At 42.2% G+C, this 23,866-nt stretch overlaps 1 protein-coding gene across 9 annotated transcripts in view; it reads right to left on the bottom strand.

The window, feature by feature from the left end:
- meis2a (Meis homeobox 2a) overlaps positions 1–23,866 on the bottom strand; it is a 76,218-nt gene that overhangs the window by 7,149 nt on the left and 45,203 nt on the right. For all 9 annotated transcript variants that reach the window (XM_041971690.1, XM_041971691.1, XM_041971692.1 and 6 more), the window contains exons 9-10: positions 16,884–16,960; positions 197–255 (exon numbers count right to left, since the gene is read on the bottom strand). In XM_041971690.1, the coding sequence (XP_041827624.1) occupies positions 197–255; positions 16,884–16,960 (136 nt within the window). The remainder of the gene's footprint in view (positions 1–196; positions 256–16,883; positions 16,961–23,866) is intronic.

Consider the following 23,866-nt stretch of genomic DNA (forward strand, 5'->3'; position numbering starts at 1 on the left):
AGGAAGGAGCAGAAGGTATTTTTCACTGAAGTAGGTGTAGTGGCATCCTGTTAAAAAAATCTGGGCTCCAGGCACAATGTACTTGCCAGTAAAGGATTTAGAAAGAGTGTCTTCATGTAGGAAAAGAAGGAAAAAGAAACAACAATCTACTGTAGATTGTTATGTTATCTGTTCTTTTTATTTTATTTTATTTTACCTGCTCGATTTGACTGGTCAATCATGGGTTGTACTATTCTTCTCCTGGCGTTAATAAACCTGGTAGAGAGAAAAAAGAAAAACAAAAAGAAGAGAAAAACAAACTTTAAATCACTCTGCATTCACACACAGAAAGATTCATCACAAGGCTCCACAAAGACAAACAGTTTTGCATGACTTAATGGCAACATTAGCCACTGAGTCCTTGAGAGAGGCACACACAACAAAAACAGTAACAAACAAAAGGGTAATTGTGTGCTGACTTGGGAACACAGTGAGGGATACTTTTAATGTTCCATATGATCTATTCACCCCTCTTTTAATAAAGCTTTTGATTACGTTTGGTTGCTATGGGCACCAGGGAGACATTCCTCAAGTATTAAGTGCAGCTTGGGCACAGAAGCTTGGGCACATCCCTTTTTCCTTCTTTATGTCTCAGTCAGTCCTACAGCCAGCAGCATAAAACACACAATAACTGCATACATGCAAGTTTTTGCAATGTTATCATTCAACATAATTTCAAAGTGAGCTTTAAGTTGAAAAATGCAGAATACAAATGGTTCCTTTCATTGCACCCTGCCACTCCAACCCCACCTTCACCGTCCCCCTCTATGGGACCCCCACTCTAGATGCATTGTAGGGGGTTTTGCTCCCCTTCCAGCTGTCTAGAAATGAGGACCAGGCATGGGCCACTCCATGCTTTCACAAGGTATTGTTATGTCAGTGAGCCCATCAATTAGGCTGTCTGAAGTTTTATCACCACCACAGCAGCGAATAAGTGCAGCTCCACAAAGCCTCCCCAGCCAGGCTTGCTCCTGTGGCTTTTCCAGTGTAGAGCCGGAGGTCATCAAGAGGTGAGTACCAGCCAGGGGCAACCTTTTTAACTTCGAATGGGGTGCCTTGGGCTGTGTCAAATGCAAGCTGACCACTTGGGCCAGCCAAGTTTTCCACCTCTCTGTGTTTTTGTTTTTCCTCCTTTACCCTTTTTCTAATTTTTTCTCTCTTTTATTTGCTTTCAAAGACTTAAAAACACTACAGGTACCACCATGTGGTTGATATTAAAGAGGGGTTTCAAATCACTTTGGAGCTGTCCAGCATGCTGGTTCCAAAAAGAGGAGAAAGAGTGAAAAAAAAAAAAAAAAAAAAGACTTTACCTAACATATTGGCCCACGGCACCATCAATACAACTAAAGAACTGGTCATTAGAAGGAAGGGAGAGCTGGAACCAATTTGGGCTCCTAATCCCCCATGAAGCCCTGATACCTGCCCTTACCTTCTCCAATGAACTTAAACGCCTGTAATCTGCCCAGCTCAAAGTGACATGGTTAAACGTACAAAATGCACGGCTGGGAAAAGAGAGGCGCAGTACTCATTTGCCAGGGGGCATCCAGAGTGCAGGTACGTAAGGGTGCGGTGGGCCCCTGACAGAAAAAGATGAAACACAGCCATATGAGAATAAGAGAGAATAAAAGAGGAGGATGAGAGGTAAATCAGAGTTGGATTGGAAATCATATGATTGTAACGCTTGATTTGTGATTTAAGGGTGGACTGAGGATTGCATTTTATTAAATGGGAAAGAGTTTTTCTTTTTTTTTTGGTAGAACAAAGAGAAGAGAGCATTCTCAGATATCTGTGTTGTCAGAAATGCCTGCAGAGCTTAAGAGAGAAAGACGGTCCCAGCATCAAAACCAGCTGAGCAAGTAAACAGTGAGACATTCCTGGTATCGCACTCCTTCTTCAAGCATAGTGCATTGCCTGCCAAAATACATGTTCTGCTTTCTCCCTTTCTAGATGCACCAAGGGGCTCAAAATCACAACCATGTGCATTCTTACCTATTGTGGGTCATAACCATAAACACATAATATTAAGAATGTTATTCCCAGGTGCTAAATTTAACCATATGGTTTCTAGTGACTGCAGAGAAATACTCTGGTGAGCGTGCTCTAGGATCAAAAAGTCATTTTCAATTTCTTTTTTTATTCTTTCTCAATGTTCATTTAAAAACTATGTTTTTCATCTTGTGTTTTTCCAGCTTCTTACAGGAAATGTTTAACTTAAAGTGCACAGGAAAAGATTGCACATGTTGGCTCTCACTGAAATGATCATTTTTAGTATGAAAACAACTCCTTGCAGGGTAGACAAACATATGAATATTCAAACATATTTCTCCAACATCCTGTTCTGAGATTGACTTGCTTCTTGTCAACATTGCCTATTCACTAACATCATATAACACCACAAAGTCACAGAGACTGTTTTTGCACACTAAACAAGTCGCCACAGTAACCAGCAGGCAATGAGGTGCACTAGAGAGAGCTTGGGAGGTGGGGGGACCAAAGGCCCCTCTCGTGGCCTTAGAGCACCTTTTATCAGTCTGAGTAAAGCCAATTGAGATTATCAGAGCCAGGCCTGATAACAGTGTTTTCCCTCGACCCGTGAGCTGCTAATGGAGTGTGCTTAGAACAACAAAACCAGGAATCCTCCAGAGATGGAGGCCAGTCAGCTTGGATGGACAGTCAGATGGATGAACCCAAAACCCCGAGAGAGACACAGAGGTTGACCACAGGGACAGAGAATTCCTAAAGCACTTGCTAAAACATACGTGCATGCAATAAATCTACACATCACCACCATGGACATGACCACAACCACCGCCAGTGTGTCCGAAGGCTAACCAGAACACAGGAGGCTCACAGGGGACGCTAGCTAAAAACCTCTAACCCAAAGCCCATGTTTTATTATCTACATCTGGTGGTCTAGCTTATTACGACCTGCCTCTGCTCAGTGTTAGTGCACAGAAATACCAACACACACGCATACACAGTACACAGAGTACCTCTCAGCATGGGAACTCCATGCTGTCTTCAAACAAATAATTAAAGCCAGGGTTAGGGGGTCATGAGGAGGTTATTCATTGGGATACAGGCCAGAATGTGTACAATACCCCAGGAGAAAGCGTGTTGGGGTGGGTAGGATATAAGCAGTGGTCTACTGCTGTTTAATGTGAGCAGCTAATGTTGTCCAGCCAATAAGCCTTAAACACATTTTCATGTTTCATATCAAAAGCTACACTTGCAGCACTAAGTGCACTGTGGCGTGTGCATGTGAGCGTGTCAGTCAGTGTGTGGGTATTGTGATTGTCAGCACATTCTTCACAGACTATTGCCAACTGGCCCACAGTAGCACTTCCAGCTGACATGCCCTGAAATGGTGTAAGGGATGCATGTGTACAAACACACATATGAACAGATACAATATGCAACAAATGAGACTCCAGCACCTTGATAATAAAGTGGCAGGTTTACGAGAGCTCTGACTGTTGAGGCTTTGCAGATCACAAGGGAAAATAACAGACAGATATGAATGATGGAGCCAGCGCAGCAGGAGTCCACTTGACACAGGGTCTCCACAAGGCTGGATCAACACGGCATCCATGGTTAATAATATCTGTTCTCACATAAGGGGAGAGCTTTAGAGAGAGCCTCTTTAGGTGTTAAATACCCTGCCTAGCATACATTGTTATGTTATGAGTGTGTCAGAAGGCTTAAAAGCTTGAAAATTTACATAATCTCACACCACAACTTTATGTGACTTCTATTTAATGCAATAAACCAACAGCACTGTCATTATATGTTGACAAATTCTATGGGAAGTTTAAAGATGTAATCACTGCAAACCAGTTGGTCTGCGTCAGGACTTGTCTTTATTCTATTTTCTCACTTCCTCATCTCAATCTGTCAGAAGGGCCTTGTTTCTGGTTAACTGACTTGTAGCCACACCTGGTAACTCGCTCCTGTTGTCAGCATTCCTTCCCTGAGAAATTGTCATGCCAAACCACCCTACCCTGGAGCACAGCCAAGAGACAGAATGCGTGAGGGAGGGAGACGAGACAGAGAGAGCCTCGCTGCTTGCCTGGCCAATTGCTGTGAAGATCAGAGAAAACACGGCCAATCAGGAGTGGGGTCATTCGTTTGACGAGTTTGTGATGAAAGAAAGAAACTGAGCCATAGCCAGAGTAAGTCCAAAGACAGAAACAGAGAAACACCAAACATGTTTTTTCATAGAAATAAACCTTAGACGGCTCAAAATATAGAGCATATGAGGAAAAAAAAGGTAGCTTTGAAATTGTTGACAGTTTATTACCTTCATGGCTGACCAGCGTATGTCCATTTTGAAAGCTCATATACCAAGGAGAGGGAGGGGCAAGTTCAAATTCCCGGGGCCCCTGTCTGTCTGCCTTTGTAGGAAGATTACATGCAACACAATCTGAACAAGAACGTGCTGATCTCAATCCATGATCACTGCTTGCAAACATGACTGTCCTCTGGTTCCTATTAAAGCTCATTGCTTCCATACTTCCGCTACAGACAGAAATAAAGATTCCAAACTCCCAGCAATTGAGTCACAACTCACTGGAATTAAAATATTGAATGTTTTGGTTTGATCCTCTCTTCCAAAAAGAAAGACAGAGAGAAAAGAGTTAAACCACTCTGTCCTTTGACCAGGAAGTGCATGCAAATCAACCCCACAAGGAGGGTGTGTTTAGTATAAGCAAACACTAATTATGGTCTGGTCAGACAGTGGGGCAGTCTGGGGCTACTGAACCTCCAACACTAATCTATTGTAGTGTCGGCAACAGTGATTTAATCAGCTCAACTGGTCTAGCCAGGCCCCCTGTAACAGTTTATACATACAGTAGTTTGCCACCAGACTGAACCTACGGTATCTGTGGATTTATCATAAACTATCACAAAGGAGCTTTTCACAGGATCCACTCTTCCAGGATGAAGATAAAATACATATGAGATAGGAAAAAAAAAACGAGGAAGCTTCCTCAAACTCATCCTATCAGAGACAAAATTTCCCTTTTTTTAATCCCCACTTTCCTTCTCTAAGTTAAAACAGAGTCAGGAGACATACGCTGGGTGAACATTACCTCACCCCCATGTTTGATTTAGTGCAGATGTGAAGCGGAGCAAGGCAGGATCGTTTTTTAGGAACGTCAGAGAGGGCCCACGTTTAGGGCAGCCACCATGTTTACATAGTTTTACCTCTGTCTATCTCTCCCTCTTTCTCTCATCCACAGTGCCTCCATACCCCCCCACACACACTCTTTTGTCTGCCTCTGAAAGGGGGACTGTTTCACCTCTCCTCCATGGACTCTCACTGACCTGTTTTTCTTTCCCTTTTTATTACTCCATTCATTGCCCATTTGTGGCATCCCCCCTTCAGCCCTATATGACTAACATTTGCATTACTCTGTCAGTCTAACTGCAGAAGTCATTTCTCTCTGAAACCCGGGGAGTGCGTCATTAAGACTCCAGTGAAAAATCAGACAAAGAATTATATATTTGTGTTTCAAACTGACAAGATTTAACGAGGAGCTAATTAAAATAAATCAATAGCACTGCGGCATGCTTGCTCCCTGTCTCTCTTTTCTCGCTCTGTTTCACCACACCAAGAGGTGGAGTACCGCAGTGTGATGTGCAATGCTATGCTAATAATGGGTTAGCTAAGATTTGACTTCCACTGCTACCTGTGCACATTTTAATGAATAAATAAGAAATCCCTAACTCATCACCCCCCCCCCCAAAAAAAAAAAAAAAAAAAATCACAAACATAGACATCTCCCCTGCTATTTACCCTCCCATCTAACACCTTCTCCCTACTGCCCCCTGTCCAGCGAGGGCATGTCACCTCTGGGCCTTGCAGTCCAGCAGCCTGACCCCTACAGGGCGGGCTGTGCGGCCCCAGCTGCTGACTGTCCGTCAAACACCTCCAGAGCAACATCGGGCCAGGAAGACCACGCTTGTTGCCCCTTTGATCCGGCAAGTAGCAGCTGCTGCTCCACACAGCAACACTTTGTTCCTCTGTCTCCTCACCACATTGTCCTACGGCACAAAAACACTGAATCCGGTACAGAAGTGGAGGGAGAGAGAAGGGGGGGAAATGTGGGGGTTATGGGGGAGTAAAAAAAAACATTTTCTCTTTACTACAGCACCAACAAGCTCTGACAACATCAGCGGGGGTTTTTCTTTGCCTCGACACAGCTTTCAGGCATCTCCTGCTTGACTCTTCACCCTCCCTTCTCTTTTAAGAGATATGATAGTTATTGTTCAAATCAGCCAGGGTGAATGGAATGGACTAAGGCCAAGCCTGCCCCAGGCGTCAACACACCTGTATGAAAGAGGCCTTATTGTAGCAACTCAGCATGGCTAATCTGCCCTAGCTCTACCAGTTTTCTGATTTGAGGATGATAATCTCTTCTCTCGCTCTTTCTGCCAGACAGCTCCTTAATATTTTCTCAATTAACCTCCCTTTCCTCAGAGGTTGGCATCTCTGCTCGGAAATATTTGCTTATTACAATATTATTCCTAAGTATATCAACTAGACAGAAGGGATTACAGCAAAAGTTGATTCACATCTCACTTACTAGCAAAGCCTACTCCTCTTACTCTCGCACCCCCTCCCTTAAGACAACACCTTATTAACGTGCATAGGTGCACAAAAGGTATTTTCTGCTTGCCTAGGAGCTAAGGGACCAACAGCTGTGTTTTCTGTTGTTTGAAGTTGTCTGAGAACTACCATGTCAATATTAGCCTCTGTCAAAGGTTCCAGCACATAGCGCATGACAGAGGCCGTCATCGCTGGAAGGTAGTGCTCATTCCTCATAAGCCAATTTCTCACCTCATGGGTGGATAAGGGCTTCCTGCTTTCATGCAGTTCCAGAAAGATACAAAACAGAGACGTACACATGGGCTGCCTCACACATGCTCAAGAAGGTTGTATCCACCACTATCATTACCCAAGCCTACCTATCAGCCCTCCTGAGATAAGTGGGTGTGCTTCTAAGATCACCCCAATTTCTCAGTTGTGAAGAGTGCCACACCATTGCCCAGATTTTCCTCTTCCTCCCCACAGTGCAACCTTTGTATGTCTCTGTGGAGAGGGCAGATATAATCTTGGTTTTCATCCACTTTTCAGTGCTATCACACAAAGTGTGGCTCTTTAAGCCTTTCCATCTCTCCTGTGTTATATTTCCATCTCTTATTTTCTTCACCCTGTCTTTGTCTCCTGCTCCGTCATCTTCTGTTCCCTTTTATTCTCGACTCTTTTCTCCCTGTGCCTGGTAATCGAGTGAGAGAATCAGTGACTCTGTGACTCCCCCTTATTGTCAGATATCAAACAGGGTGGCTTTGTGGATTACCAGGGGAAGCTGATAATGACATGATAGAGGCGTGATATTTCAAACAAAATTGAGTGTCAATTGCCTACATCGTCTAGGCAACACAAGTGTCTGTATCGCAACAGCCAGGCAGGAAATAAGGCCAATCTATTTCCTTTGCATCATATCAAACGTCTCTTTTCTCCCTCGTTTATGACTATAATGGGTTCAGCTCAAAGAGAAGAAGAGGGGTTCTGCCAAGAGCAACAGCGATCCTTTCACACAAACATGCTTGGGTACATTTGTGAACATGTATGTGCTGCACATGAGGGTTTCTTTTTCTGAATATAGCAGAAAACAGAACCCGTGGGAGGTTGAGTCAAAAGTGCCCCCATTTTATCTCCTCATTCATAGGAACATATGCACTTTCTGTCCCACTCTTACTTTTTCCCCTTATCATACTGGTGTGCTATTAACCATGAATTTAGGGCAACTTATTTAAAAGTGACATCTAAAACTTGACATGATCTAATGCTGTTTAGGTGCGGCCATATTTAAAGTGCTGTACAACTGGAGAGTGCAGAGCTCTGTGTGTGTGCATATATACGCATGTTCAAAAAGAGATTCTCCATTCAACTGGGATGTCATCATCTTCTCATCATCATGACTCCGACGTACAAGACAGTTTTTCCATTAAGCATATTTCCGCAATGTGTCTGAGTGGCTGAGTTTGCCAAGTGACCACGAGATTCATTGGTTAAATGTTGTCAGCTTGCTTCTGACTTCTTTGTTAAATAATTAATCTGAGTTTCAATTACACATAACTGCTTTGACATACATACGCTTGAACACACAGTCTCACATACACATGTGCAGGCACGGTCAGAAGAGGAGTTTAGGGCTAAAAAGCCAAGCAGGAGGCTAGTGATATAAATAGCTGTTGTTTGTGGAGGGTACTGCTGGCAGAAACGGCAATGACACTGTGGAGCAGACCACAGGGACTCTGATGTGCCTGGTGGCCTGAAGCAAACCCTCTGCCTCTCAGATCAGCTTTACCACTGACTGTGCACAGCTTTGACTGGCCTCCTTCATATGTGACAGCCTTATACAAATACATCAAAGACACAGTCAATTCGGCCTACATTGTGGAGTATGTCTCTTGAATTAAAGTCTGTTAAATGTCATGTTTGATTTTTTGCAGGAATAATTTATTAATAACCTCAAAGATCTAACTGTAAGATTTACTTTCACTTTGTTAGGATTAAGAAATCCTAAATAAATAATATTAACATCAGACATTGAGTTTGACAAAGTTAAACTTGAATGAACATTCACTTTTTAAAAAAAAATTCAAAAATCTGCCTTTAAGAATGCTACTGTATATGTAGAGTCGAAGTGTAAAAAAAGACATATTTATCTTGTAGGTATGGGCAACGAAAAAAAAAACCCCACTGCTGCCCCTCCCACTTAACATGCTCACATGCTCCCAATTGCAACATCATCAATGGCAATGGCAGGAATAAATATTCATAAGGCTGGAAAAAGTAAAACCCTGGATTAGGGGTAATATACTCTTCATTGTCTTCCCTCCTTCCCTTCTTAGTATTTGGGTCGTGTTATCTATGTTATAATGTTGGTTAATTCCTTCTACCTCATCAAAGTGCATGTGTGTGCTTCCATTCGCATGCAGAGAGTATGACAGCAAACTGTAATATTATTTTTTCACTTCTTCCAAATTGCTAACTATTACGTTAGATATTTAAAAAGGTTTAGGTAAGTATTTTTAATATTCGACTCTTTCCTGATCTCCATCCCTTTTTCTTCCTGGTAAAAACTGTTACCCTATATAACGTCTATGTGCACACACGTCTGCATATAGATTTGCAGAACCAGTGGGTAAGGGGGAGATAATTGCCAATGGGCTCCCAGAGTGACTGATACCTCATCCATAACAGGCCTGAACTGGGGCAGAACATAGCTAGAACCAACAAAGGACTTATAGGGTCTTCCACTATAAACTTTTTGGCCCACAACTTAAGGCCAGAGAGGACATGAGGCCATGAATCATAGCATCACATAACACACACACACACACACACACACAACAGGTAAGAATAAGGCATTGTAGCGTTGTTAAGGGTGTGATTACAACTCTCTCACATTTTATATCCCAAAACACTCACTTTCATTGAAAAGGGAGGGATACGAGGTCACTGTAGGTTGTTTGAAATGTGACACCACACAAACAAAGCACAGATAAAAGATGGTGTTACTCCATATCAAAATAGAGGGATGAAGGGAATGTGAAGCGTGTAAGAAGAAGGTAAAGAAAAACAGACCGTAATAGAAAGAGTAAGAGAATGAGCATGTCTGGACAGAGAGAAAATACCTGGTGAAAGGTTCACAGAGTTGAAAGAGCTCAGCCAAAGAAGGAGCTCCTGTCCTCTTTGGCTCCAGCACACACAAACACCCACACATACCCTTAAGGCCATTCTGTTACACCTGGTCACCTTTATCCCTTTTAGTCCTGCAAACCCCACCCCTCCTCCCCAACACATACACAACATGCAGGCATCCCATTCACATTGCCACCGAGGCAGCCTGTGGATAACACACAGCTCCTCTGGCTATCTCCCTCAGCAGATAAAACTAATTATTCCAAATCTACTCTGTCAGGTTGTCTCATCCTCTGGGGCTTCAGTTTAATTCTCTTTTTCTCTCTGTTTGTCACAGCTTCTCTCTCAGTCATAAACCATGAAAAGAAAGAGAATCCATGCCAACTGACCTCCATAGTAAAAAGATAAACAAAGTGATGAGCCATATAAACACATATAGCATTACAGCAGCTGAAGAACATGACAACATACCTTTCCTAACAACTGCCAAAACATAATGCAAGACTACCTCACGAATTAAAGGCACAACAAAAAGTAGGAATGAAGCCAAGAAATTTAAACTCCAAAAAAAAAAGGAAGGAAAAAAATGCATGACATCATCTAGCACACAATCCAGATGACTTATCCACCTATTCATATGCTCAGTCTCTCTATTGGCTCTTGCCTTTGGCACCCATGTTAGGTTTTAGGGCTAAATAACAAGCCAATATGCCCGGCTTTCCAACTGCACCCCCTTGAAAACCTGCAGAGAAACCATCCATCCCAATGAGCTCTAAAGGCAAATGGAAGCTCATAAACAGAGACTTGACTGTATAGACTTTGCATTTTATCTTTCAGCAGTTTCCCCCTTTATGAGCCAGGGACCTCTATAACTGAGGGAGGAAAGGAGGGATGAGCAAGATGGGAGGATGGCAGAGAGATGGTGAGGATGACAGTAAGGATGTTAAGAAAGAAGATGATGGCAGAAAGAGCAGAAGAATAAGAATGAGACAGAGGTTGGGAGAATGAGATAGAGGAGTGCTGGGGTCACAAATCTTGCTGCTATTCTAGTACGTGACATCTTCACTCGTTTGCGGCTGCTCATTAACAAACAATACTGCTGTGAAATTGGTTTAATGACAAAGTAATAAAATTGCTATTCTGCTCACAGATGGCCTCAGGCGCGGGGAGATTCTAGCAGGCTTACTGTGGCTGCCCGTGCACATTAAGCTGCTTGTTCACGAAAACAGCATCCCTACGCTTTCCTTCTCACTATCACCAACCTTTTTTTTTTTTTTTTTTTATCTTTTTAAGTTCTCTCTCTTCTTACAAATGAAATAAATTAACCTACTTTCATCCCTTGTATTCCCTTTGAATTCTCCATCTCTAGCATTCTCACCCTCTTGCTCCCCTCACACTCTCTAGTGTATTCTCTCAATCTTTCACCAGTTCTCACCCCTAGTACAGAAATTACCATCTTAAAATAAAAAAAGGGAGGCCTGCCCACGCAAACGCAGCTCGACTTCATTTCAAACGCAGAGCCCTTGTTATTAAACGACCCACCAATAAAACCAAGCCGTTGAGGAATAAAAGAGCCAAAAGGAGCAGAGAAGTACAAAGACCTCCCTCCTCCCATCTCTCACTAATGCTCTCTCTGTAATGCCTCTCTCAGCTCTTCGCCTCTCTATCTTGCCTCGTCTGGCTTCGTTCTTCTTGCATGCCGTCTAAGCTGGGAGAATTCCACAGCCTTGGAGAGTCTTGAGCTTGTAATGGGAAAACAAGTAAAAAGGCATTCATTTTTGTGCATGATCGCCCAACATTGCAGTTTTATTAAAGCACCACCTGTTTTTCATAACTCTAGACTCACAAAGAGGTGGGCATTGGGTTGCTCCATAGCCTCGGTGGGTGTCCATGCCACACTATGACCCAATGTGCCCCCAGTGCCCGATAAAGTGGGAGTGGGCCCTGTTAATCACACTGAACATTTCAACAGGGCTCCCATACTCACACGCAACACATGCTGTATACTCTGATTGCAGATATAAACACGGTGGCACACATTAGAATCAGCTGTTTAAGACTCCCATGGCTTAGTCTGTGAGCAAGGCATGTGCCTAGATGGTGTCGTGAGCAGATATTTGGATCTGTGACAACTGCATCACAAAATTAAAGCAAAATAAAACTTACTACAACAGGTTTTTATTTCTGTTTTATTCTGCCAATAATGAGAATATGTTTATCCACAAGTGTTTCTCTCTCCAAAACCGTTAAAATTGGATTATTATTACAGCATCAAGAAAGAAGCCAGATCAAATGAACTTGGAGGGTGGGGGGTGTTGGTAGGGGGGCTGGCACTTGGGATCTGACAACAGAGTCAATTCTGCTAATTAACTGCCAATTAGCGGTCCCTAAATGAGAGGGATCATGATGTTGATGTTGGCAGCATCCTGATAGTCTCTCTTTTTAGTTAGAGGCACATATACACCAAAGAGAGCGAGAGTGAGACACACACACACAGCCGCAACCTATCCACAGTGCAGCTGTATATTTAGAAAGCCAGGGGCATGAGATGGCCACTGCTGGGAGTCCCTGGTTGCAGCCAAAAAAAGGCATGACATTTCCATCTGGGTCAAAGTTGCACAGATAACCAGCAACTTCACTCAACTAGTCCAACAGAAAGGAAGCGACGGAAAAGTAAGTAACAGGCAGACATAAAGAGTTTGGAGTGGGGGGAAAAAGGACCTCAAAGCCTCTGTGTGAAATTCATGAGACTTAAAAACTTATAAAGAATGTGGAAAAAACAGGCAGCTGGGCCAGTTTCATAACTTTATGTTACATTTGGAAAATATTAGTTATTATTTTGTATTTCATAATGGGCTTGTCTGCCAAACCAGAGAATCATAAAAAAAAAAATCATAAAAGAAAGTGTTCCAAAGTGTCTCATTGGACATGGAAAGGGGCTGGAAAATGCTTTTTAAGTGGAGGAACAAATTAGATTTTTTCTCTCTGCCTTGTTCTCACATACTACAATCTAATGTGCCCTATCATTAAAATTTTGCATGTGAACCTGCAGCTTTGTTTTTGCATACCTCTGTTGGAAGATTTAAAGTTTGAGAAATCTGGAGGGAGTGAAGAAGAGAGAGGAAATTAGAGAGGATCTGAATGGAGATGAGGGACCGGCTATAAAGAGAACTTTAGTCAGTCAGTTTAGAGCTATCAAAACACAGCTTATCTGAAGCTGTGACTGTGCCACACAATCTGGGTGAGAATCAGAATTCTAACTACTAATTGGGCTAATTCTCGAGAAGCATAGGAATAATATAATTTTTTAGCTTTTCAACTATATCCTTTCAACATCTTTATTTTGGCCAAGTTGGACTTATTTCCTATATATAGTGGTGCTAATAGCCATTAATGGGAAACATATCAAATGTACTGACTGAATCTATGTTAATGTTGGTAGGTTCATCTTAACAGTTACATTGGTCTGTCCGATACGACAGCTACTGAAGATGAAGTTCATCACCATGGATATTAAAAAAAAAAAAAAAAAAAAATCAGTACACCATGCCCAGCACTGTATGGCTGCAGAGATTTAACCTATTTCATCTCCTCAGTAGGCACAGGCTGCTTGGCGCCGTCGTCTGGCGGATATCCTTCCCTTATCATGTGACCTGTGCTCCAACAGGGGGCAAAGGTTGGCTGAGATCCGCCCCTGTGTCTTAATAACTCACTCATTGTATTCCTTTCTGCCGCTAATTAGAGCCTCTCCCCTGTGCATGTCTGTATCTGTGTGTAAGTGAGTGTGTGTGTCTGTGCATGTAGTCCCCCCTGGGCCGTAGAGAGGAGGCAGAGAAGTAAAAATAGAGTGTGGCTTAGTGCCCTCTTTATTGTTATTAGTGCTCCCGTGGCACAACAGTCAGTCATCATAGATGCCAAGAACTGACATATTCGTTCTCTGACTTGTTCTGCCGCTCCCTCCGCCATGGAAATGACCAACTGGCTGCCTGTGAGATGAAGGAATAATGATGGGACGATTTCCTTCCTTCTTTTAGATGCTGTTTCTCTCAGTCATCTGTCATCACCATCATCTCCCAGGCTCATGTAATAACCCTCTGAGTGTATGTGTGTGTGAGAGTGTGTTAGCATTGCTGCAGTGGTAAATAATGGCAGGATAGTTGGTGTGTGTGTTTATAGCAGTGAGTGAGGGCACATCATGCTGGGTCTAAAGCTGAGACATGAAAGGATTCGGTCAGGCTCCATTTAGCCCAGACTGATAGCAGGACACCAGGAGCTGCTGAGGCAGGAAAATATGCCGCTAGATACTGTAAACTATTAACGCTTCTTTAGTGTGTAGACACCTGCGTCTCCCATTTCACCTACTTCACTATCCCACAATGGGTAGGGTGGGTGACATGGCCCTCACCTTTTCCTGCAATCTTAAACAAATGCAATTATATATCAGACCACGCCCCAATTCTGTTAGCATGACTCCTGTTGTCTCAAATATAAGCACAGCAAACAAAACATCATACTGCCTAATGGCCACCTAATAGGGTCCTTAAGCACTGAACACACAAAGGATCACAGTACATGTAGTTTCCAATAAGTAATAATGTGTATTGGGTGCACACATACAAACAAAACTTTTGTAGACTATTAGTAGGATAATCAAGTCCTCCTCATCTGCTATGCACCAGTGCGGTGAGATTGTGGACTTTAACCTCTTCCTCTGCTCCTTATTAGTATTGAACACCTTATGCAGTGTGGGCTTTACGCAGGTGAGGCTGTTAGCTAATGATACACATTAGATATAGAAGCAGGTGGGTTGCGTGTGTTAGTGGCACTGAAACAAAAAGGTTTCAAATCAGCTGGGTGTTGTTTTTTGCCCATACAGGTGAGCTACAGGTAAACATAAAGGGAGGTGTCAGTTTGACGTTACAACTCTGGGAGGTTTGATGGGGCAAGAGGGGAGAGAGCGAGATGCACTGTCTATTGACTATCATACAGAGCACCGTTGTGCCCTCGCAGGGTTGCGATTGTGCCGGCGGACAAAGCCCTGATTCAGCACATCCTTTCCCTGAGGGAGAGCTCTGGAAACCAAAGACGGTGGCCGTCCCCTCCCTTTCCCCCACTCATCCTCTGCTTCTGTCTCTCCCTTCGTCTGTATCTGTCTCTCTCTGCCTCTCTCTGGCTGGTAACATAGCAGCAACTATGCATCAAAGGGAACTACAGAACAATGCAAGAGGCCAGCCAGGAATTTGAGGATTTTTTTTTTTAATAACAGGAATTTCATAGAGCTGCGTTCTGCCATGTCAGGAGTGAACCATCTTAGCCATCATTACAACCAGAAATAAAACAAGCATGTATTTGTAACTTGCGAGTCTGCAAAGTAAGAAGTGGAGACCTTCATCCTTTCTGCTACTCATCTGTCCCTCATCGTAATGCAGCAAATAATGTGGCAGCATCCTGTGTTGACAGCACCCAAAGTGTAGCACAGGTAGACTGGCACAGTCCAAGCCTCTTCAGCAACTTTATTTGTGAAAAGTGATTTCTGAGGTTTTCATTAAGATGGCTGGTGTAACTTTGGTAATCAGCTTAATGACCATTTATTTGCATATATGTGTGTGTGGAAATGAACTTCATGAGGATGTGACACAGTGCCAGATGCTCACAGTCCAAATGAATCAGAGGTTTGGATTTCATGGCCAATGAGATGACAGGGAATCTTTCTGTATCTATCTACATCCCTGTCTGTTTTCCTTTTTCTCTCCTCCCAGGCTAGCTGAGTATTTCTGCATTAATCACCATGACATAGGCAAGGCAACTCAATTTTCTGCTCCTGTAGGTAAGGTGCACGGCATCCCGAAACGGTTGCATGAGGCATGAAACAGGCAAGCGGGGGCTAATCTTTGGTTACTGGTGTAATTGAAATGCTATCCACACTGTAGGGTGCATTAAAGTCTGATAACAGCGGTTCCTGTGGCCAATTTAAGTAGTTTGACTTCCCCTGGCTAGAAGGGAATAAAGCAAAGGGTGTATGAGAGAGACAGAGTATTTCAGGTTGGAGGGGGAAGGACGAGGGAGGGTGGGGGGGGGTGTGATAGATAAGGCTGACAAACCCGGCTAATTCTCCAGGCATGTTTCTCATTGTGATCCAGGAAAAATGAGAAAAAAATGAATCACAGAACCAAAAAAATCAATTGACCCTCGGGTGGCTTGTCAGGCTGTGAGTCTGATAAACCTAAAAGCTTCGTTAATGTCAGCCTGCCTGTATCCAACAGATAGAGCACTTTGTAAATGAACCTGCTTTGATAAATATATTAAGGAAAGCTGTGAATAAAAGGCACAGACTTGTCATTTGTAAATAGAACCCCCGCTACATGGAATTAGAATGATAAAATGGGGTTCCATATAATTAAGTTTGTGTAAGACCTGAAATCCGTGCAAATACCTTCCCGGAATTTTGAAAGGAAGCTGTCAGTTCAATTAATCTGAACATCACCCTGAGAATGTACTGAACAAAATTAAGCCGCAGATAAAACCTAGGCTAGTATTTTGATAAGTAATTCCTGTATCATTTCTTTGCTACTGTGATCATTTTATTTAATCCACCACCCCCAGTTATGTGCTAAGCCATCTACAAAGGCCCTGCTGGCCAGGCCACCAAAACCTTAATCCACCATATAGCTTGGTTAAAATGGGGAGGGGGCGGAAGGCAGTTTTTCCTGTTTGTGGGGGCATCATTGGTAGCGTTAGGTATGGTTTTAGATGAAGGGGTGGGGTGGGTGTGAGGGCTGTAGGGACAGCTTATGATTTCTGCCAGTCTCCCTTAAATGTATCCAACTGCATATATGCGCGTCAAACCACAAAGACTTCTGACTTAGCCGCAAAACACTGTAATGATAACACCAGAACACCCTGGAAGCTTACATATAATAATGTTACAGAGGTTGTCTGTGTGTATGTTTCTGCGTGCATCGCTGTGTGTCTATACAAAATGGGGAAGGATGTACATAAACGGTTTTCACACTTTAGGAGTATTAGTCTTCTTGGCTGGTGGGAAGAGGGGAGGCACAGGCTTTTGAAAATAAAAGACAGAGCGATGCTGGTGGTGAAGATAGGGCAAACGGAAATCTTGACTCACCAGTTGTTTACTTGTAAGATGGTGAGGCCTGTGTCTTGGGCTAACTGCTTCTTCTGCTCTTCAGAAGGGTATGGGTGCTGCAAGAGCAAACAGAGAGGGGAAAAACACACACACATGAGCCTTCTTGACAAACAGATAAACATAGGTATTCATGAACAAGTTGGGAACAGAGAAGGGAGCACACGCTCCAAGTCAGTTCCTTGCTGTTACCTATTGCTGTTTGTGTACAATACGTTTCTGTATATGTTGCATTGTGTAACCCAAGACTGCACCTTCTTGTGACCTCCACCCAACCCTGCCCCTCCCTTCAACAGTATAGACATTCACGGCATACGTGTCCACCCACTCACACACACAATCATACACAGAATTCAATGCCTAACCTGTCAGAGCTGGCTGAACAAGTTTGTCACAAATGGCAGATAATAATGCTGTTCTCTATCCCCAGCCCACCTACACACAAACAATCTATAGTGTATGCACCAATCATAAGCAAAACAAAGAAGACACTTGTGAGAACATACATGTTGACAAATAAGGCTCGCCGGTAAGCCCAACAAAGACATTGTGGTGTCTGAGAATCCTTTTATAATACTATCAACAAAATGAGTGGGTGCAGATTTGCAGTAAATACATTTATCTTTCCTTGAATGTCTGACATGTATCCTGGTGGTGGCTTTTTCATAGAGAGCAGCTGAATACAGACTAATGCAGAATCAAGAGAATGCTCTGAAATCTCTTCCACAGCTTTGCCAAATTTTTTACCTGAAAATGGAATTCTCCAACAAGAGCTGCAATGATACTATTTGTGTCAGGTCCAATCTACAGAACATTGGCTGATATAAATGGCAGACCTTGGGCTGCCTTGCTCCCTCTGGGCCTGCTATGAAGCATGACAAAACAACAGTGATCGCTGGTGACAGATGTCTTTAAGGGCCAGATTAGGAGTCGGAGCTCACGCAAACTAAACAAATGAGACACTATGTGTTTCATTCAGCTGCTCTAAACAGAGAGCATGCATGCACACAGACTTACACATGTACAAAAGCTTGAGGGAACAGAAACACACAGATATATAAAAACATTCAGAAAGATGACACCTGCAAATCACAACACAAAAAAAATCCTTTGTATAGGTAACGTTTTTAATCTTCTTTTTATTTTTATAAGACTTCAAGCTCCATTGACAGACATTCTTCTCTGTGACTAAAAAAATAAAAAAATCCTCCACTTGTAAAACTTTAACTTTACCATTTCAGCTCCTTTCGCTCCTTGTGCTCATCAAAACAGCAAACTCCACAGCTGGTAATGCTCGCATGGTTTCTGCTAATTGAATTCACTTTTAACGTGAAATGATAACAGTTGCTCAAGAAGCATTTTCTCATTTACTGCTGGAATAATTGATGTAAGTTAGAATTCATATCAGCAGAAAAGAGGATTTCTTCTTTCAGGTAGCCCTGCCTGTTTAAATGTTTTAATTAAAAGAGAGATGAAAAAGAGGTTTGAGGAATGTGCTCAATTAATAACAAACAAGGCTAAGATTGGACAAATAATGAGTCCCTGCTGCAGAGGAGGATTAATCTGATTTGTACTTGTGTATGCAGTCCCTTTTAATATGCTAAAATTATTAACAAAGGAAAGATGATAATGCTTGCATAGAAATACATTTTTTGATTGCCAGGTGCTGACATTTCCTTGGCTGGGATAGACAGACTTACTGTGTGTGTGTGTGTGTGTGTGTGTGTGTGTATGTGTATGCACAAATGAAACATGTTCATCTGAAGGCAAAGTGTGCAGAAAGTCCAAAACAATGTCTACATCTGCATGTGTTTATGAGCACATGTTCTCAAAAACATTTACTGGGAAGGCACTCTCATTTTTTTCCTTTCTCTTACACTGCTGGACTTCCTTTATATTTTCACATGACCTTGGTCACCATCAAAATGCACTTGCAAATATAACAAAGCACACACTCCCTCCCACTTTTTTAAGGTACACATATCACACAAACCTGTGAAACATATTCAAATAAAGCCTTGGCTAAAGATGATGTGGTATAGAAGCATAGGGACAGGAACAGCTTAGACTGGAAATGGGAGTAGGTCATTTACATTGTATTAAGGCTTCCTCAGCCTCTCAGGCCCAGACCTGGTCATCAATCGCCTACTGTCAGCCAGAGCGCGCTCTAGCCTGGTGATAAATACGCTGGCCAGCGGCACAGCTCGTCCAACAGCCACCAAGTAATGGATGGTTTGAACAAACAAGAAAGATGTCTCATCAAGGAGAGTGGGGACGTTAAAGCCCCCCTCACACGCAAAACCCCTGAGTAAGGAGATTTACTCTGACCACATAGACACAACACTAAAAAAATCCCACTTTGTTCAGCTCATGCCTCTTGCTGCCCTCACTCATTCTCCCACTCCTTACCTCCCTGTGTCTAATGATCAATCCACTGCACCCTAAAGACTTGCATGCACATATGCAGAGCATGCAAGTATACACACATAGTAAACACATACATATAAACATACAAAGAGTATGACTGTAAACAACCTTTCATCATTCTGTCTTCATCTGTCCTTAACTCTGTCTTACATTTCTTGCTGACCCTCTCTCCAACATGCATGCATATTTTTTATGGTTAAGACTGGAGGCCACCCACCCAGACTTTATGTTGTGGCAGCTTTCCCATAAGCATGGCACTCTGAAATCCCAGCTACAAAAACGGGTGTGTGATGGCAGTTTAAACACACACACATAGCACATAGTGACATTAGAAGCAAGCCAACATGGTGGGCCTGATGGTTACAAAGCTGCAGCCGCCATGAAATTGGAGAATCACTTTTTTAGACTTCTGAGTAACCTCTTAATGTCAATTACCACTGTTAAAATATGTTTGTAGTAAATCCATTGAACACAAAAGTAAATAAAAAAAAAAAGGTAAATTATAATAAAATAAAGTAAAGTAAATTTTTAAATTAAAACTGATGTGAGAAGAGGAAGAGTAAGATTAGTGGAATAACAATCAAACAAAACACACAGTTTGCCCTGCCCCTGTGTGTTTTCCTTTCCTATAAGTCCTTCTCTACCCTCAGGAGACAGTATGACATGGTTATTTAATGGATGAAACACAAACACAGAGCAAGAACAAAGATGGTATTGATAACCTCACGAGTAGCTTTGGATCCACTCAATATGGTCAGTTAAAAACACCAAGGCCAATATCCTTACAAGAGGATTGACCACAAAACGTAAAACAGTCTATAAATAATTAGAGCCAGAAATGAGCAATTTCAATCTGTTGTCAGGGCACCAGTCTCAAATCGACACAGCTCTGTTAATTATGTTGAAACCTGTTAATAGCAAGAGGGGCAAACTCTTCATCCAGATCCTATAATTTGACCTGAGAAAGTGCAGCCACATACTGAAACAAACGAAGGCGACGTGGATCACACTTTGCCATTTATATTGAATCAAGCTGCATGTGCATGTTTGTATGTTTGACCGACTGCTGGCTAAATTACAGGGTTTGATGGGCTCTGTGCTCTCTGATAGTGCTGAATGTAATAGCCCATGTGGTTGCTGATCATTACAAGCTGAGCTAGCTCTATCATCTGCTGTGTATGGTCCTTAAACTCCCCTTGAGCCCAGTTTGGCAATTCACCACATACAATAACCACATCTACTGCTGGACCATTCTTACTTTGCAACACACCTTTTAACCACACCGACTCCAATCTAATCATTCAACATCCAATTTGATACATATATTTTCAGCCATCATCAAATCCCACAGCCGGATCATTATCTCAGCTGTTCCATGCAACACCCCCACCTCTCCAGCTCTGATGCTTCCTCTACACTCACTGAACCTGCAGCCCCTTGCATGAGCCACTAGTGAGCTCCATTGATTAATTACATCATCAGTGTGTGACATGAGTTATAGAGCTAGGTCACAAGGTTGCAGTGGCTTGCAAACCTATTCCATCCTAATGACTCCCAGAAAATCACAGGCCATTGGCTGTTTATCCCTGATGCCATGGCAACACAAAGGATTTGTTCATATAATCACTGTGATCAGTGTTTGTTCATTTCATAAATTAAACAGGTGAAATTTTTAACTTTATTTATAGTAATATCTTTACATTTTGGCATTAATACTGATGGGCTTTATTGTGACTTTTGCACATCTAGCTTTACAGACATATTGCACCCTGATATTTCCTTTCATATTTGCATTTGACGCATTCATTGGAATCATACTTGTTTTTAATCAAAGTGACTGGAGGATGATAATGATATTCACTGTCAAAAATAAATACAATCAAATGAAGGAATGACATTTTAATATGAATTGCACATTGAGCCAGGATAAGATTGGCACATTTTAAATATCAAGTTGCCATTGTTAATAATATTGCAATTGGCTTTTTTGACAAATGACAATGAGATTGAATGCATATCAGTATTACTGAGAGATCAAACAGATATGACAAATAAATCCAGTTGGAGTTTTTGAATCTGTCTTCAGTGTGGTAAATCTATACCTGCCTTTTTAACAGGAGGTTTCTGACTGATTTTTATAATGTATAAAAAAGAATATATTTAATTGCTATACATTTAATAGGGCAGCATTTAATAGTTAAAAAAGAGCTTAAAATCCTTTATAATGATAGCAGTTTTTAATGTATTATTATAAAACTGAGCTTAATTTAGTCATTAAGAGATCTGTATTAGGAATTTAAAGATTATTCTAATATACTCTAAACTAATGCTTGGATTTTAGCTGATTTTTGCAACTTTATTGGACTTAAAGTTTGGACAATGTTTGGAAGCATAAAGTAAATGCTGCACAAATACAATTTTTGTCTTTTCTAGATTCATATCCATGTTCATTTTAGATCTATGTTCAACTATAGATACCGTAAGTTCTCTTGAATCTCCCTCTTTTTGTGCAGATTTTGATGGATGCAGGTGGTAGGTGGTATAGGGTTATTTAAGTGTTTGTTGTATTGCACTGGGAACTACACTGCTTCCTGACAACAGTCTGAATGCAGGCAAGAATGCTACATGACTCAGTGACTCGACCCTGCTGCTCTCCCTTTCTCTCTCTCATTTGCACACACACAGATACCGCCAACTTATAAAGAGAACTCACATGATGCCAAACAACAAACTGCACGCACTGCATGCCAACCTCTGATAACAGCAAATGAAAGTACATTCACTTCTGCACCTCATACAATCTGCATTCAGAACATACCACAATGCCTCTCTCTCTCCTACTCCAAACTCCAAAGCTTCCACGCAAAGTAAGGGCTCTCAGTGGACTGCCCTTTGACAGTAAAACACTGATGATTGCAAATACAAGGCGGACTGACGAGGCTTGAAGCATCTATTATAGAGAGAAAGGGCCCCCAGTCTGTCTGTCTGCCTCTCTGACTGGCTGGCTGGTAGGCTGGTTGGCAGTGCATCAGTATTACTACCGCTGTTGCTGCCACGGCCTCCCACAACAATCGCTGGCTGGACTCCTGAAGCCAGTTCCTGGACCCCAGCCAGCAGCCTGTTTGCTCTACACCATTAATTTATGTTCACTGGAGACAGTGCAAGGTTGTAGAGAGGCTCTACAGCATAACTGCCCTGCTTGCTTGCCAAGCTACAGCAAGAGTAAAAGTGAGTGAGGGGAGACATAGAGAGAGGGGAGTGAATGGAGGGAGAGGGTGAGGGTGAGGATAGAGCCTTGGAGGATGTTCAAGATATAGGCGTTTGATTCTACCATGCTTCATGAGGCTAAATAGCAATAACTCCCACACAATCCCAATGCACCTCTAGTCTTAGAAATGGAATGTTTAGGGAACATTTCCAATTGTTATCATGCATACTGGAAGAAAAGATATCACTTTTATTACAGACATTAAATTCGTTAAAAATGTAGGTATGATCTGCCATGAAATCTGTAAAAGACTCCCCAATAAATATCAACTCATGTTAACACATAGATTTATTGGAATTTGCCAATAGTTATATCTATAACCTGTGTTTGTTGTGCAGACTGGGTCCTATTTGTGCCCTGCAGTAATAGTGATGTGCCTATCTTACAATCGGATTGAATACATAGTTTCGTTTTCCAATACATTTCTGCCCCTCTGCTTATAAGAAGAGAAACAGAATCTTTCTATCCTTAAAGTGGGAGCCTGGCCTTCTCTCTATTTCTATCAGTTTTGTGAAATTTTCTCCTTCCACACTCAGCAGGCCCCAACATCAACCCTTTCCTCGCAACTAAACCCTCTGCCCTCGTCTCCAATCCTCCTCACTCCACCCCTTCCCCTCTTCTCTCCGCTCCACTCATCTCGTTCCCCTTTTTTCAAAGTTTCCGCTCAAGCTTTAAGCCAGGTCCTAGAGGGCAGGAATTTGGCCTGGTTTTTCAGACCAGTCTGTTGGCTTTGTTGTGGTAACTGCCTGCTCAGGGGCACCCAGCTCTGTTTTGCTCTCTTCTCCTGCTTGCCTGATGTCAACACACAGCCACGCTCACCACTTGCTTCCAAGACATCTTTAATAGATCATGTTGCAATGACTATGACTGAGCCAAAGGATCATCCTCCAATAGAGTTCCTTTTTAATTTTTAGTGCATTTAAAGTCATTGGCACATTTCTTCATACTTCTTAAAAATGTATTGTACTTTTTTAAAATCTTTTTCTGTGATTCAGCTTATTGGAAGTGAGAAGTAATTGGTGTTTCGCCTTTGCAAGGTACTTTTAAGACCTATAAGCAGATCATTAAGAGCCTGGTGGGCTCGTCAAAGCAAAGAACCCACCCCCTTTTTCCTGCATGGGACGACCCCATGCACACCACTTGTTACTGTTGCCAGTCATAAAGTCATTGGGAGCACATGCAACAGCTAAAGCCTAGTAAGCCTCTGAATAAACATCTGTGCTGGTTTAATGACGTATGTACACATTGTAAAAAAGCAGCAACTTTTTCA

This window comes from Melanotaenia boesemani, chromosome 20 (assembly GCF_017639745.1).
Source record: "Melanotaenia boesemani isolate fMelBoe1 chromosome 20, fMelBoe1.pri, whole genome shotgun sequence".
In the NCBI taxonomy this organism is placed as follows: Eukaryota; Metazoa; Chordata; class Actinopteri; order Atheriniformes; family Melanotaeniidae; genus Melanotaenia; species Melanotaenia boesemani.